The sequence below is a fragment of the Lepisma saccharinum genome, chromosome 11 (genome assembly GCF_977018435.1).
Source record: "Lepisma saccharinum chromosome 11, izLepSacc3.1, whole genome shotgun sequence".
NCBI classification, from domain to species: domain Eukaryota; kingdom Metazoa; phylum Arthropoda; class Insecta; order Zygentoma; family Lepismatidae; genus Lepisma; species Lepisma saccharinum.
Genome location: NC_139239.1, coordinates 55,307,901 through 55,323,184, shown reverse-complemented (window position 1 = coordinate 55,323,184; position 15,284 = coordinate 55,307,901). Strand labels below are relative to the sequence as shown.

The window sequence follows — 15,284 nt, the reverse complement described above, 5'->3', positions numbered from 1 at the left end:
ACTGACGAAAAAAGGCATTTATGTCCACACAAGATGGCCGCATGCATCTCGAGATAAGGTAAAGGTGGAGGGAACATTAAATGTGGAATTCGTTATCGCAAGGCATGCAGAATAAGGGTGGAAGTAGCGTCGTAAAATTTTGGGCGAAGCTTTGAGAGGCGTTTGTGTGTTCCAAGTAGCTGCGATGGAATGCTCTCGGGGAGGGGAGGGAGAGGGGGGATGTCTCTCACCGTTGCGGATAACGCTGCACTGTGTGTCTGGAGATCCCGAGCACGTGTACCTACTGGTCAGCACCTCCTGCCTGGAGAGGGTCTCTGGGCTCACGTGGACGCAAGGGAAGCACGAGAAGAACTTCTTAAACCCTCGCCGGAACCTGGAAAGAATAAGAAAAAAATCTTACTAAAAGTTACCTGGGGTGATCCAAAAGTTCGCAGACTGTGATATAAGTTAATCGAATTAACATATTGTTCACTCGAGCCTTTAGCGGACGGCGGTTACATATGAAATCAGCACCGCGTCGCAGCAATTAACGTGTTATTTATTGAAACTACAGACGATATTCCAGTTTGGTCTTTTTGATTAATTTATACACATATCAAAGTATGGCATACTGGAATAACAAAACAATATACACATTTTAAAAATGTTAATTTTTTTCAAAGAAAACTTATTCAATGTTATTTAAAACATAACATACATACTTTTCAACTACTGTTTTTTTGATTACAACAATGTCAAAAATGAAAAAGCTTCTCAACGTGCAACAGTTAGAGATCAGCGGGAGGCCTCCAACTTTCAAAATTATCCCAAAATTACGATTTTTTTTAAAAAAGTTGCATATTTTCTGTTTTTTTCTTTTAAATTAAGGGGACAAGGAACACACACACCCTCGAAGACTGGTCTTCTTTCGTGTTTCACTTACATCCACAGAGCCGTTGCTAGAAGCAATTTTCCGGAAATCTATTCCTTAAGATGGCTACACTGCTTTTCTTATACATTGTTATTATTTCCTCTAGGAAGTATCTACCTATTTGCATCACGATTTGGCATATTTGTAGGAATATACCACTCCTACATACTACTTTTTTCGTTCATTTTGGTCTATTTGGTGGACATGTGGGGTATGGAAAACATATTCTTAGGATAATATTTCTTTTTTTTATTCTCATTATTGGGAGATAAAATGAATAAATTTCACTTCCGGTAGGAGCCCTGTCACTCCTCAAAAAGAAAAAAATCGATTTCATCTCTCAACGTCAATTTGTTCCCTTGCTACAATATTTTTTTTGTACATCGCGGCAAGTTTGAAAAGCGCGCTCCTGAAAAGTTGCCACCCAAAGAGGCTAACGGGTGTGTGTGTGGGGGGGGGGGGAGGGGAGGCTACTGTCCGCTAAATACATGTTCCACCATCTATACATTACCCTTCACTTCCTATATTATGCCTTTGTGTCAGATAATGGTTTAATACGTTTTGTCTAGCAGTCTTCATAATTAAGACATCGGCCATTCCGAAATTGATCGCAGCCTATCAGTAGCGTACGAAAAAATTGTCGGTAATCGACAGATAAAAAAAATGGCACTGGCAACCGTGAATCTGTGTTACATGGCTGCATACATACAGGAGAGAAACTACCGTTTCTAGGGCAAAGGAGAAAAATATTACCAAGAAAAGTTGTTGGTCTTGGTGCTGGTCAAGCTGTGGAGTCCGTGTCGCCTTATCAGTTCAAAGTGCAACCTGCCCAAGTGTTTACAAGACTTCCCAACACATTGATCCATTTCACACGTCCATTTCGCATTAGCCAAACCCTAACTAGATCTTGGCCTCGCTTCTCTCCGGTCAATGTTTCAATCTCATCGGAGAACCGCTGTCGCCTTCTGGGATAACACGACAGAGACATCTGACGGTCAGATGCTGTGGAACCGCAAGCTGTAGACGACATAAGGGACCTTTCCCCTCCGAGGAAACTTTCTTCTTCTCTTCCCCGCAGCCACCAGGATTAGCTTGTAGAATTCTCCGACCTCCGACATTTCAAGGGCTTGTCTTGGGAAGCGCAAAGGTTGGAAGAATTTATATCTAATATGGAACACGGTAGAATGTCACATGGCAATGTCTTCATTACAGGCATTACGATGCAAGAATATTTCCCCAATCTTTTCGAAATTGGACCTATTAAAATGAGACTCGAATTTTGCAAGAATTACGTCATAACAGTTTAGAATAAGAAAGACATGATGGGAATCTTCTTTTCGCATTATATCATGGCAAGGCAAAACTTACAGAGTGGAGTCGTCACGGAACATCATTCTGGTGGACTCGAATGTTTATAAAATATATTCAGGTGGCGCTCTGCTTCGGTGTCATAGGTACCAAGATTCTCTTTTTATCTTGCTTCCTTTCTTTCTGTCCTAGTTCTATCTTTCTTTCTCTTTCTCCCACTTGATATGATCCATATTTTTATGTGACGTCACAACTTTAAATTATATCACTAATATATTTATTTTGAGCAAAGAAAGCGTAATTTCCGTGTTATTATATGTAATATTGCACCTTGTTTGTAATGTATATCTTTTGTGTAATATTTATTGTATTTTATGCTCTATTATGAGTAGTTCAATGTATCTTTAGATTTGCGAGAGTGCACTATGTGAATTTGTATTTCTAAACATGTATAGATGGCAGTTTTGTTGATAGCATCCTTTTGTAGATAGTGAGTGATTCATCTGTACTTGAATCTTTGTTCTCGAAAATAGTATAAAAGCGAGGATATCGCATAAGAAATATCACATTCACTACGGATCGTCGAAGATTTTAAACTTAAAAAGAACTCCTCGGTGTTGTGCATACATCTTGGTATGGTAGTTCGGGGCGCAAGCTAAGCCTATGTGATCATAGGTACGCCGATGGCCATGCATTGATGCTATGCACAATACTGCAACCATTCTATGTTAAGAAATAAAGCTAGCCTAAGGATTAATTTGGAATAAAAGGCTAAAGAGCAAATATTGGCTCAGTTATTATTGCATATCTCTTGGTGTGGTAGTTCGGGGTGCAAGCTAGGTCTATTTGATGATAGGCATGCCCATAGCCACGCATTGAGTTTATGCGTTTTAGTTGAGTCATCAACAAAGCGAAATCTTCACCTTTGTACTAAGCCTGTTTGCATCATAATCGCAATAAATAAAGAATAAATCCTTTCGTTTTGTCTGCTGCAATAATGTGGTTTTATTCCTCTGTGCTGTGAATATTGTCTTTGCCTAACGTATAATAAATAAAGCAGCTTGAACGTATCACACTGTTTCTCTATGTATTTAATTCTCTATCCTTCATCCTCTGTTTTTCACATATTTCATTCTGTTTCTCTTTTTCTTTTTTCTTTCTCTATATATTTCTTCCTTCCTCTCTCTTTCACCCTCTTCCTGTTTCTCTCTCTCTTTCATCCTACGTTATTTATATCGTTTTCCTCTGCTTCTATATCTCCTTCCTTCTCTCTCTCCCCTTTGTCCTCGGTTCTTTCTGTTTCCCTAACTTCCTTTCTCTGTTTCTCTATCTCTATTTCTCTCTCATCCTCTGTCCTTTATATATTTGTCTTTGTTGCATTTTCTTCAGTTCTCTTTCATCCTATATTCTTTATATATTTTATTCTGTTTCATATTTTCTTACTCTCTTTCACTCTCTCTTTCATCCTCTGTCCTTTATATCTTCCTTTCACTGATTTCATTTTCTTCTTCCTCTATATCGCTATCTCTTTCATTCTCTTTCTCTCTTTCATCCTTTATTCTTCATATCTTTTCTATTTTCCTGTTTCTATCTTTCCATCAATTTCTCCCCATTTATTTCTGCTTGTCTCTCTTCCCTTCTACTTGTCCATCGCTCCCGTCGATTATCCCTCTGAGTTTGTGTGTGTGAGTTCTTGCTATTTGGGTGGGCAGACGAGTGGGTTAAGATTATTTCACGGTGGGCTAGAGCCCATACTTGCCCACCCAGTATTGGTGCCCCTACTTATAAATTTCTACGATTCTGTTTGTGAACCCCAAAACACCGTTATAAATCATTGTCTTCTACAAAACATGGAAGAAATCTACATTGTTGGAGCCCATTATTGGTTTAAAAATATACAGAAGGGGCAACATGTGATTGAAAACCAATTATTGCGATCAAAGAATAAAGATTTCTCATATCCCATCATGGAGAATCAGTACAGTCTCTTAGCAACCTAATGTACATTAAATGGACTTGAACGTTGCTTATTTGTCAAAAGGATTGAATGAAAGCCGTACTTATTATTTGGACTGTGTTGTTTATTTTAAAATTACAATAATGAATGGATAAGCTCTGTTGAAAAGCCATTGTTGCACTAGAGTAATTGTTGAAATACTACTTTGACGTTTCAAACATCCGCTATGAAATCATGGCCATCATTTCGGAATGTTTCCCAGACCTACATTGTTACAAAAAAAAATCAAGCTTCAGATCTCCCTTATTGTTCACAATCGCTCCGGGCAGAGAAAGAGAGCAAACCAAAAAAATAATAAACGAAACAGACCTCAACTCAAGAGAATGCCCAAAGGTGAACTGACAGACGATTCCAATCATCCGACCCCCTATCGGTCATGATCGGTACTAAAAGCCAAACGCATCTCCCGCAAAATTATTGCTGGCAGGGTACAAATGGGATTCTGGGAACATCGATCTGCGCATTCCCGGGTGGAACGGGAGGATATGGACTCGAATGGATCTAACGATGGGAAGGGGTCGGTGGATGCAAAGTACGAAACAAAGCAAAACAGGGTAATTCCGTATTTCTGCAAAGATGACTATTGTTACTTCATTCATTGTCTCCATTGTTTGCTACCAGGATTGTTCATCAGCAACATGCTCAAAATAATCCCTTACATGTTGTGGTGCAGTAGGTTTTAGATTTGTTGTTGTAGGGTTACATATTCATATTTAAGTTAGTTAACAATAGATGTAGAAGTATAGCATGTGCTTGGGATTGTACCAGGAACGTAAAAATATGGGAAGGTATGATGGGTGCGAGGGAGCGATGAAAAATACTTAAGATAGGAAACATTTTGCCGACCTCTGTGGCGGAGTGGATAGTACAGCGCGCTAGAATGCCAGTGGTCCGGGTTCGATTCACGGTATGGGCATGGGTATACTTTGTTGTAAGTGCCCCTTCATCAATTTTATCATATCATCGCTTCATATTCGGGATTAGCCAAACGTGGGAGAAAAGCGAATCAATATAAACCAAATCAATCAATCTTATCGATAGAAAACCTTTTGTGTTAGTATAATCGGACTGACGTACAACTTTGACTGCTAATGCAATTTTGAAAAGCTGTGCTGTTATGTACCATTTAACATTGGTTTAGTATATAAGGTAAAATGTAAATTGTTAATTTACCCCATTTCAAAATGCCATGAATGTATGTAAAGGTGGAGTTCTTACGTTCCGCACTACGCTGCTGCAGCCTTTACGCCGCATGTTTGCCACCAGAAACCCATTTCATTAGAGGCCGGGTGAACCTCAGAGCAACTTTCGTACAAGCACTTTGAACGAATTCCAACCCGAGATCACTCATCGCCGGAAGTCGAACCCCCTTTTCAATTTCTTGTTTCCGATCTCCGAAAACGAATTGCAAGTTTGGTTGTGGCGCTACCGTCTGCATGCCAAGTCCAGCGATTTGGATATATATTGCATTCCGACGAAAACTCGAGCCATTCTGCTATCATAGACGAGTGCAGGAAGCAAACATTTTCTATACCATAAAAAGAAAATTAGAAATGTGGTAAATTAAAAGAGAAAGACCGGGCTGGGATTAGGTCCAAGATGAGAAAGAAACAGGAACATCCACGATCTTCAATTATTATCCGTACTCCAGACATGGTGCGGAAAATCAAAACCCTTGTCTCTGACTGTAACCAACCCACACAATGAACCATTGGAGGCAAGTCTAGAACACCGTTAAAAACTGTGAGCCGTACCTTGTCAGATTGAAGAATGTCCTCAAGAACCGTAGGAGGATGTACGATAATTATCTGACAGGAGAAAGATGGAAATTTGTCGTGACTTTGGATGAATCGTATACATCTACATGACTGCAACAAACCCCGCGCGATTTGCTACTTTCCAAAGAGCGCGAACATTTTTAAACATGATACCCGGAATGCAAGGAAACTTTTCCAAATGATTCATGATTCAATCACAAATACACATGGGCAGCACACAACGCGAGTCCCACAGAGGATGATACTGGCTGTGAGTCCAGACGGCACAGCCTTGTTAGTCTGCAAAAATTCAGTCGGAAGAGAGGTTGACATTTGGGAATTGGGTGTGTGTACAAGTTAAAGATAAAATTTCAGGACTTTGACACAAAAGAGAGCCTTACATCTAGAGACAAAAAGTCTAATCTCCTCTTCTTGTCCTTTGAAAACCTCTGTCGTATTTTCACAACTCTTGGAATTATATTAAAATGAATGTTCAGGAGAGCCAATCCCGAGAACTTATCTTCGCCTACGTGCGATCTTAACAAAGTTTTGAGGATGAAAAGGCCCTTTCAGCTGTGGCATCACTCACAGGGAGTGTATCCAACAGTAGCAGGCGGTGTATACCAGGAAAGCAGATACCATCGCTTTTTCCCACTGCTTCTAGAGTTGTCTTGAGCAGCAGGGGGAAACAGAAATGATAAAGGTGGTGTAATATGAATAAATCGTGGAGATTTTGCGAAATCTTTACTTAAATCAATGAAGATCCCAGGGAGATATCCCCCACGCCGCCATCTCCGAGTCCGATCCTGCACTCATTTGCCTGAGTAAACAATCTAAACATTCGTTACCTATTGCTTAATCAGAAATTATCACAGCCTATTGGGATAATTCAATTAACAATGAAAATAAGCCTTAAATTTCCCACCCATATCTTAGGAACAACAGATATACTGATATGAAATGTTTAGGAATGAGAGACGAAGAAGATGACAATATTAGCTATCTCGATTAATCTACACAGTAATATACATGCACTAGAAAAAGAAGAATTGGTGTACTAAAAGGTGTATTCAATACTAGTTTAAACTGTATAATTATCCTCATTTATAAGCTTGTTGTAAAAGTAAAACTAATGTTTATGCTGTTCCAACTTATTAATTATATATTTTCCTTTTCAACCTGTTCGTACCCTAAATATACTTATTTTTCCTCCTGAATTTAGTATTACGGGATCTCTTGTTGAATAATACCGTGCGTCCATTTCGATCTGCAGCCGAGAGATCGGGAGAAGCGTGGCGGGCGGCGCTGACGGAGAAGCCGACATTTGCGGCCTGTAATGCCCGCTTATTTTTATAGACATATGCAGACATTTATATAAATATTGCAAAACGATCACTAACCTGTGTTATAACACGCAAAAGTTCTTCTGTAATTGATCCAAGTTCTGCTCTTATATACACAAATAAATACGCTATAGAAACGATGTTAAGAGCCACAGATAAAAAAGCATTTTAATCATGGTTTTGATCAGTAACGTCCTGCTTAAGTTTATATCCTTGAAAGAGTTTTGTGGCGATGAGAATCGTTTGGAGGTTTCGAATGTGCAACACTGTATCAGGATTACAGACGAAACCGATAAAAGTGAATGGTTTTCGTGAGCTTCCTCGCAATCCGAAATATCCGAGCTCGAGTTTTTTGTTGCTTCGCGACTAGATGAAGACAGAGTTGTAAATATAGTGGCAAGCAATGTAAACCAAGAGCGTGTTAATTTCGTACTGTGCGCAAGAGTGTTATTCTTGGTTACTTGCAGTTACTTGTTTGTGTTATTGTAGTGTGTATGTGTGACGTGTCAGTGAGACGATTGGAATGCCAGCCGCAAGATTCACGTTAGAACAAAGATTTTTTATGTATGACACGTAGCTACGTGAAAACAAACTCGTGTAGAGACGTGTGTAGGTAATTTGTACAGAAATTCCCATGCGTTTCAACTCCACACAGAGATACGGTTAGATATCTTGTCCTTAAATTACGAGAAACTGTATCGTTAAATTTTAAAACACCTAAGCAAAAACGACGGATTCCTACCGAAGTAAAACTCGATGATATTGGTGCAGCGTTAGAACGTTCTCCAAACAAACCTCTACGCCGTGTTTCACAAGAGGTGGGCGTGTCAAAATCATCGGCACATACAGTCACTAAGCTACTAAAATTAAAACCATACTCTTATAACACAGGTTAGTGCTCGTTTTGCAATATTTATATAAATGTCTGCATATGTCCATAAAAATAAGCGGGCATTTCAGGCCGCAAATGTCGGCATCTCCGTCAGTGCCGCCCGCCACGCTTCTCCCGATCTCTTGGCTGCAGATCGAAATGGACGCACGGTACTTGGGTGTGTCAGCTACAACAAAATGAGTACGCGTCACGATACGAGACCGACGACCCCACAAAACCGAGAGAATGCATGATAGAAATGGGGAAAAAATGGACGCAATAACGCCTGGAGTATAGGCAACCCAATTAACGCTGCTGTATTTTGGGTTGCATAACGGTACACGATTTTTTTTTTATAAAGGTGAGCTTTCAGGCGAATATTACAAATCAGGTTTATTAATAATGTCATGAATGTTTTTGCAATATGCTCTTAATTGCCACCATACTTCATTAACAAATAAATAATAATGATTTTTTTTGTTGCTTTTCGCGTGCGTTCAGTTATTTTACGAGGAACCCAGATTGTGGAGCGTTTCAACTTGACCTGCTTTGAACTCACTCGTTCTTTAGGATGCGCCAGTGGTTTCTGTTCCGTCATCGGCGTCTTCAGAAACTATGACAGCTATTAACACAAATTTTGTTGTTCCCTAGTTAAATCCTGGGCTGCCCAGTGGAAACATTACGGATGATGCTATGAAAACAAACATTTTAATCCATCATCTTAAGGCCGTACTAAAGGTAATTTTGTGGTAATTTTTCGATAACAGATGGCAGCACCGTTTGCCATGGCAACCGAGGGCCATGTTGCCAGATCTCAGCCTAAATATAACCAAGGTACATACATACAGGTAAGTCTATTAGGGTACTCGATGTGAGATGCCATATTGGTTAAAGGTGAGTTAGTGAATTTAAAAAAAGTAGTAAATCAGGGAAATTGATAATCATGAGATTTTAGTTATATGTTCTTCTTACAGAAATAAGCAATACATCATCAGTGGAGGGTAGTAATAGTCGAAATATTAATATAAAATCCGTTGTTTTATATTAAGTATTTGTTTTAATATTTAGAACGCAGAGAAGAAAATGCAATAATGAGTGTAGTTAAATATTAATATAAAATTCGTTGTTTTATGTTCAGTATTTATTTTAATATTCAGAACGCAGAGAAGAAAATACAATAATAAGTGTAGTTAATTCAAACACGAAACTGACCAAGTGAGGACAGTAATTGAAATAATTGAAAAATTTTGTGAATAAGTTTGAAACAAATGCTGCGTTGACTCAGGCACGTATCCAAGGGGGGCTCAGGGGGCTAGAGCCCCCCCGAAAGTTTTTGGTTTACACTAGATAAAATGAGGCTTTTTGGTTTCTTGTGTGTGTGAAATAAAATAATGTGACGAAAATTTAAGGAGGGAAATAATTATCGAGGCAAGGTAAATTTTTCTACAACCCTGTAATTGATAATAGCACCAATGTGGGGATAAGGGGAGTCGATCCCTTAAGAAATGTTTCAGTTTACACTAGATAAAGTAGGTTTTTGGCTTCTTGAATAATGTGACGATAATTTAAGGAGAGTAATAATTATCTAGGCAAGACAGAAAATGTTCTATAACCCTGTTATTGATAATAGCATGTATCCAAGATGGGGATTAGGGGGATCGAGCCGCTTCCAAGGGAAATCTTTCAGTTTACACTACATAAAATTAGGTTTTTGGTTTCTTGAAAGATGCGACGATAATTTAAGGAGAGAAATGATTATCGGGGCAAGGTAGAGAATGTTCCATATCCATATTATTGATCATAGCACGTATCCAAGTTGGAGATCAGGGGGCCGAGCCCCCGCAGGAAATCTTATCAGTTTACACTGGATAAATTAGTTTTCTGGCTTCTTGAATAATGTGACGATAATTTAAGGAGAGTAATTATCGAGGCAAGACGGAGAATGTTCTATAACCCTTTAATTGACAATATTGCAGGTAAACTTTTATTGCGTTTTCATTGTTGTTGTCGCAGCGAGCGCGATCATTGTATAAAGATTTGTCATCATTTGGAAGCTGCACAACAAAGCGTGCCTCGAGTAGGACGATTCTTTGTATTATTTTTTCTTTGGAAAGCGGGAAAGGAAACGTTCTTAAATAAGAGGTGGAGTCGAACCACTGGTAATATTAACGAAACGTTTTACCTGCGGAACATTTTAGAATATAATGAAGACGTAAATACCCGGCTTCAATTTCCCGGTTGATCAGTACAACAGAATCTGTTAGTAATTCGAAAATGAAGAGGACTAGTGAGACAATTTCCCGTAAACTACCGAAGTCTACTTCTAATTCGTGTCCAAAGTTGAAAATATTGACGTCTGTGGAACTCTAGGAGCCTCAGTGTAGTGCTAGTTCGGGGCATGAGTCGAAGAGATCGAAGGTCTAAAGTGAATATTTCAGGAGTACCGGATATTGGGGCGGTTTATTAAGACATAAATAAGTTGCACATATCAACTGTAATTTTATTTGTGCCCGGGCCAAATTTCGTATTTGCAGTCCGAGGCTTTCATGGGATAAAAATGACTTTTATTTAAGCCAACTGGGTTCGACCCACACTCAAAAACTTAACTACTACAATGGGACAGCCGAAAATTATATGAATGTCGAGAAGAGAAAGTAGGAAGATGTTGGATATGTACGTAGATATATTAGCGGAATTTTCAGGTTCTGCCAGGACCCAAACCAGGGTCTCAGGCATGTCGTGCGGTTGCTCTTCTGGCATACCCAGGATTTTCGAAGGGATGGGGGGGGGGGGAGTGTTACGTATACTTTTTCTCGGTAGTCAGTCTTCATTTTGCCATATTTCTCTGCCTTTGACGTTCATTTTTTTTAGAAATACTGGGCCAATGGAGGGTTATGACCCCCATCACGCCACTGGAGATAAATGAGTGAGCATTTTATCATATTGGAAGTCGAAACATTAGATGTGTTGGGAACGGAAGGGTTTTCACTGTGCATTAATTGTTTCTCGATCCAGCTGTGGTGTTCGAGAATACTTCCTTTGTTTCGTGCCGATATATGACAAGACTGCGGAAGCTGTGACGGATAATTTTGAACACTTGCGAGTGCTTAGGCCTGAATATGAACAATTTGGTGGGTTTCAGCTTTTATAAGAGCTGCATACATGGGAAGACAAGACACATTAGTGATGTTCAAGCTCGAATCAGGGAGAAATATTCGAGAACTGTGTGCATCCAGTTCACAGCCCACAGTTTGAATCTCGTATCGTCGAGTGGATTGTCCATCCATTGTGTAACAGCTTTGTGAAGACACTCAAAGACACCAAAGATGTTTTGATGCCTGATGAGAAGAAACGGACAAACACGAAATAAAAATGGCAGCCTTAAACGGTGGCTACTATTTAGGGGACAGTTGCTCCCCATTTTTTTGTCTCCGCACTACGGCCTCTTAATGCTAGGCCTTGTCTACCAAGAGAAAGTAAACTTTCCTTGCCACCCCCCTTCCCGCTTTGCCATCAAAAGGGCACCACTGGCCTTAAATATGCACCTGTGAGGTTCTATCTATACCACTTAAAAATATATTGTCCCCCCTCGCCCCGAAAGGAATTTCTGTATACGTGCCTGCGTTGACTATTCATTTCATTTTGTATAACAGTACTTTCTACTTTTGATTGGAGACTTTATACTCTGTCCCAACTATCTCTGCTGCAGCAAGGCTGCACATAGCGGCAGAGAAGGGGATCGAGTGGGCAGAGCGAAGCAGTACACGATGCTGCGAAAGCTGGTAACTACAGCAGCTTTCCGCCGTTCCGCGCAATCCCGTTCCCTCTCACGTGTTCATTGGTAGAACCATCTCGCGTCACTACTTGCGCAGAGACTTGCTTTCGTTCGATTGCTCCAGCGAAGTTCTTTTCTTGTGTATGGAGCGACTGTTCAAAATATTCTTTGGTAGAACGTATTCAACGCACCGTGCTTTCATTGTTGAAATACCATTCGCAAGATATTATTTTCTGCACCCTGTATTAGTAAAATGAAATTAAAATAAAACACATTTTCAATTTTTTTAATTATAAACATTGTTGAAAAATGCTTAAAGTATTAATGTTAATTTTTCCACAAGGCCGTAAATTTCAGTTTCCTAATGTATTTTTCTTGCAGAATTACAATTGATACAAAAAAGTGTTCCATTTTCTCAGGATGACGATAAGACCAAATAATCTTTGCTTATTGTCAATTGTGAATATTCGTCTGAAGAAGATCCTGTTAGAGGGTGGAAACGTTACGTTTTTATGTATATTTTTTAATACTATAAAAGCTTTCCTTCGTCAACATTTTAATGACATGAAAACAAGACTTATCAGTGTTACAATGGAAATTAAATCTCAAATTACTATACTTTAAGAAAATTATTTATTTGAAAAACTTAAATTGATGTTTTAAGTCATGTTTACGCACAGAAAGGCTAATCAGGACTGTACCTACCGTTTAAAGTGGGATCCGAACCACTGTGCAATGCGCCTCCACCATGTATCGAACCTCTTGAGTAGCTACAAGGCGACAACTTTACCATCACACCATCGGGGAGGTCTTTATTTGAAAACCGGGAATAAAGGTAAACGAGCAGCAAGTGTTTGTTCGTTTCAAAATACTTAAGTACAATTTTACACAAGTTGCCTCCACACAATGTCCAAAGTCCTATTTCACAGTTCTTCACGAATTATACTGGTTTGTTCTGCAGCTGTCTTTGGAAGTAACAGTAACATTTTCGAGTAACATTAACTGTAAACTACTTACTTTATGAAATTAGTACCTGAAATTCAGTTATTTTTCCACCTAACTAGTAACTAACTTCGAAGTTAGTTGTACACTCCTGTTCACATAAAGTGTCACTCTTTATAGGGTCGAACAGTTGAAGTATGCACCAATTGATGTGAACAGAAGTGTACAATTACTATTTTTTTTTACATAGAAAGGAATTTTCTTCTGTTCCATTTTTACAATTTGTTGAATCATATCCTCGCCTGAAAGAATGGATGAATTAGTGATTATTGAAATTGTGAGACCATGAGAACAATCTTATTTATTGCCAAGAACCAGAATGTATCTATTCCAAGTGTATTTTAATTAGAATAATTTCGACATAAGGCTATATAATCTTCAACAATCCTCATTGGTATACCACAGTTAGTAGTGGGAAATACAATATTATAAACTCAAGACAGTATGAACCCCCCTGAAGCAGATTTGGCTATACTTAAAACAAGCTCAACATGCCTATATGAGCTTTTTGCTCAAGTGTGGAACCCTGTCTAATCCATGATTTTTGTAAAAAAGCCCTCATGGATTCCATGAGAAAGTATGACCCCCCTCAGATTGATGAGGCTACACTTATAAAAGGCACTTCTGTGAGATTGTTGTCCATAAACTTGTCAAAAATATGCCCCTCTTGATATTTTTTTTGGCCACACTTAAAACTAGGCCAAGATACACCCATATACATACCCATACCCACACCCACACACACACATATTTACTTCCAGTTTAAGTTTAATTGGATACCAGGTTCAAATTGTATATTAAAACAATGCAATATGCAGAGCTCCTCTAGAATTGCTCCGTGACTCTCTCATTTCTTACATCATAAACATATGATTTTTCTCCTATGAGAATAACACTACATATGGTGTCATCAGGTAAAGCCTCATGGAATTCACAGATAATTTTAATATTTGTTCTGTCATTCACCACAACCTGTTTTCTTCTTGAAGTGTTAATTACAAACATGGGTCTCTGTGCTTTGAATTCATCTGGTGCGTAATACATGTCAGTATTGCCTGTAGTGACACGTTTGAAGGAAGAAAATGCCTCATATAATTTGAGGAAATCATTCTTGGACATGTCTAAATTGTAATTTTCTCTAGGAAAGACCTCATTTCTGCCATTTTTAAGATATATGTTCTTGATGTTGCAGCTATCAAATTTACTTGAATTGAATCTATGATTGTTGTGTCTCCCAGTCTGAAACAGTACCACCACAAAATCAGGCATGTCAAATTGTATGCTGGAGAATGAATTTGTAGCATCAAACTCATAATAAGTACCAGATGCGGGCTTCTGTACACATTGATATGTATAAAATTGCAGAGGAATTTGTGGATTTTTTATTATATCAGCTTTGTATTTAAGAGCATAACTGGCCTCATACTCAACAACAGGGATTCTTAGCTCCATGGTCTGAATAATACATTTGCCTGCATCTGGTAGGGTATCAGGCAGAGCTTCTCCTGTAGGGTTTATTGCACTGTACCTCATCAAAGCATTGTTATCATTTGCAGCTCTTCTAAATGTAATTCTTAAACCCCCCTTCCACATAATTTCTTTATAATCTGAGAAGAATCCTGGCAATAGGCGCATGGGGAACAGCACTGTGTGGTTTTTAGATAATATCTTATCACCAGCCTCAAATCCACCTATTTTGTAGTATGAAGCCTCGGTTTTGGATAATTTTAATGTGGCCAAAGCTGTAGAGGTAATGCCGGGATAATCCACTCTGTTTATAACAACGCCATGCTTTCTGATCTCAATTTCAGAGAATAGATGAGGCACAAAATTATCTACCAATCTTATATTTGTATTTGCCGGATAATCGGTACCATCGAGCTTTACAACATCAAATTTGATGTATAGATCTGCTCTGTGGGGGTGTATAAATCCATCCCCTACATCAAGATCAACCTCAATCTCTGTGTTGGGTTGATTTAAATTTGCAAATGTCCTCCTGTTTGGGGGGAATGATTGTAGCTCATAACTCTCAATATTTTCCATTTTCTTCTTGTATGTATTTTTATTTAAATGTTAATCTCTATGATTGCAGTTGTTGTGGCTCCAGCAAAATCAACTAATTCTTCTTTTTCATTAGTGACCATCAATTCAATATTATCTATTCTGTTATGACACACAGGAAAATATAATGTTGGGGATGGATTGTAGATAATAGGCTCCATGAATTCAGAATTAGGTTTGAATGTTGCAATGATCCCTGTTTGTTTGTGAGTGCCTATGCTATTTGATTTGGTGATC

At 38.7% G+C, this 15,284-nt stretch overlaps 1 protein-coding gene across 5 annotated transcripts in view; it reads right to left on the bottom strand.

Annotated features, from left to right (window-relative positions):
* Nucleotides 1-15,284, bottom strand: part of LOC145994809 (tachykinin-like peptides receptor 99D) — a 616,641-nt gene that overhangs the window by 16,989 nt on the left and 584,368 nt on the right. For 4 of the 5 annotated variants that reach the window (XR_014442396.1, XM_083131117.1, XM_083131116.1 and 1 more), the window contains one exon: nt 231-373. Coding sequence is in view for 4 of the 5 variants with exons in the window: in XM_083131117.1 (XP_082987243.1) it covers nt 231-373 (143 nt within the window). In the remaining variant the exon portion in view is untranslated. The remainder of the gene's footprint in view (nt 1-230; nt 374-15,284) is intronic. The other variant, XM_083131120.1, reaches the window with a different exon arrangement.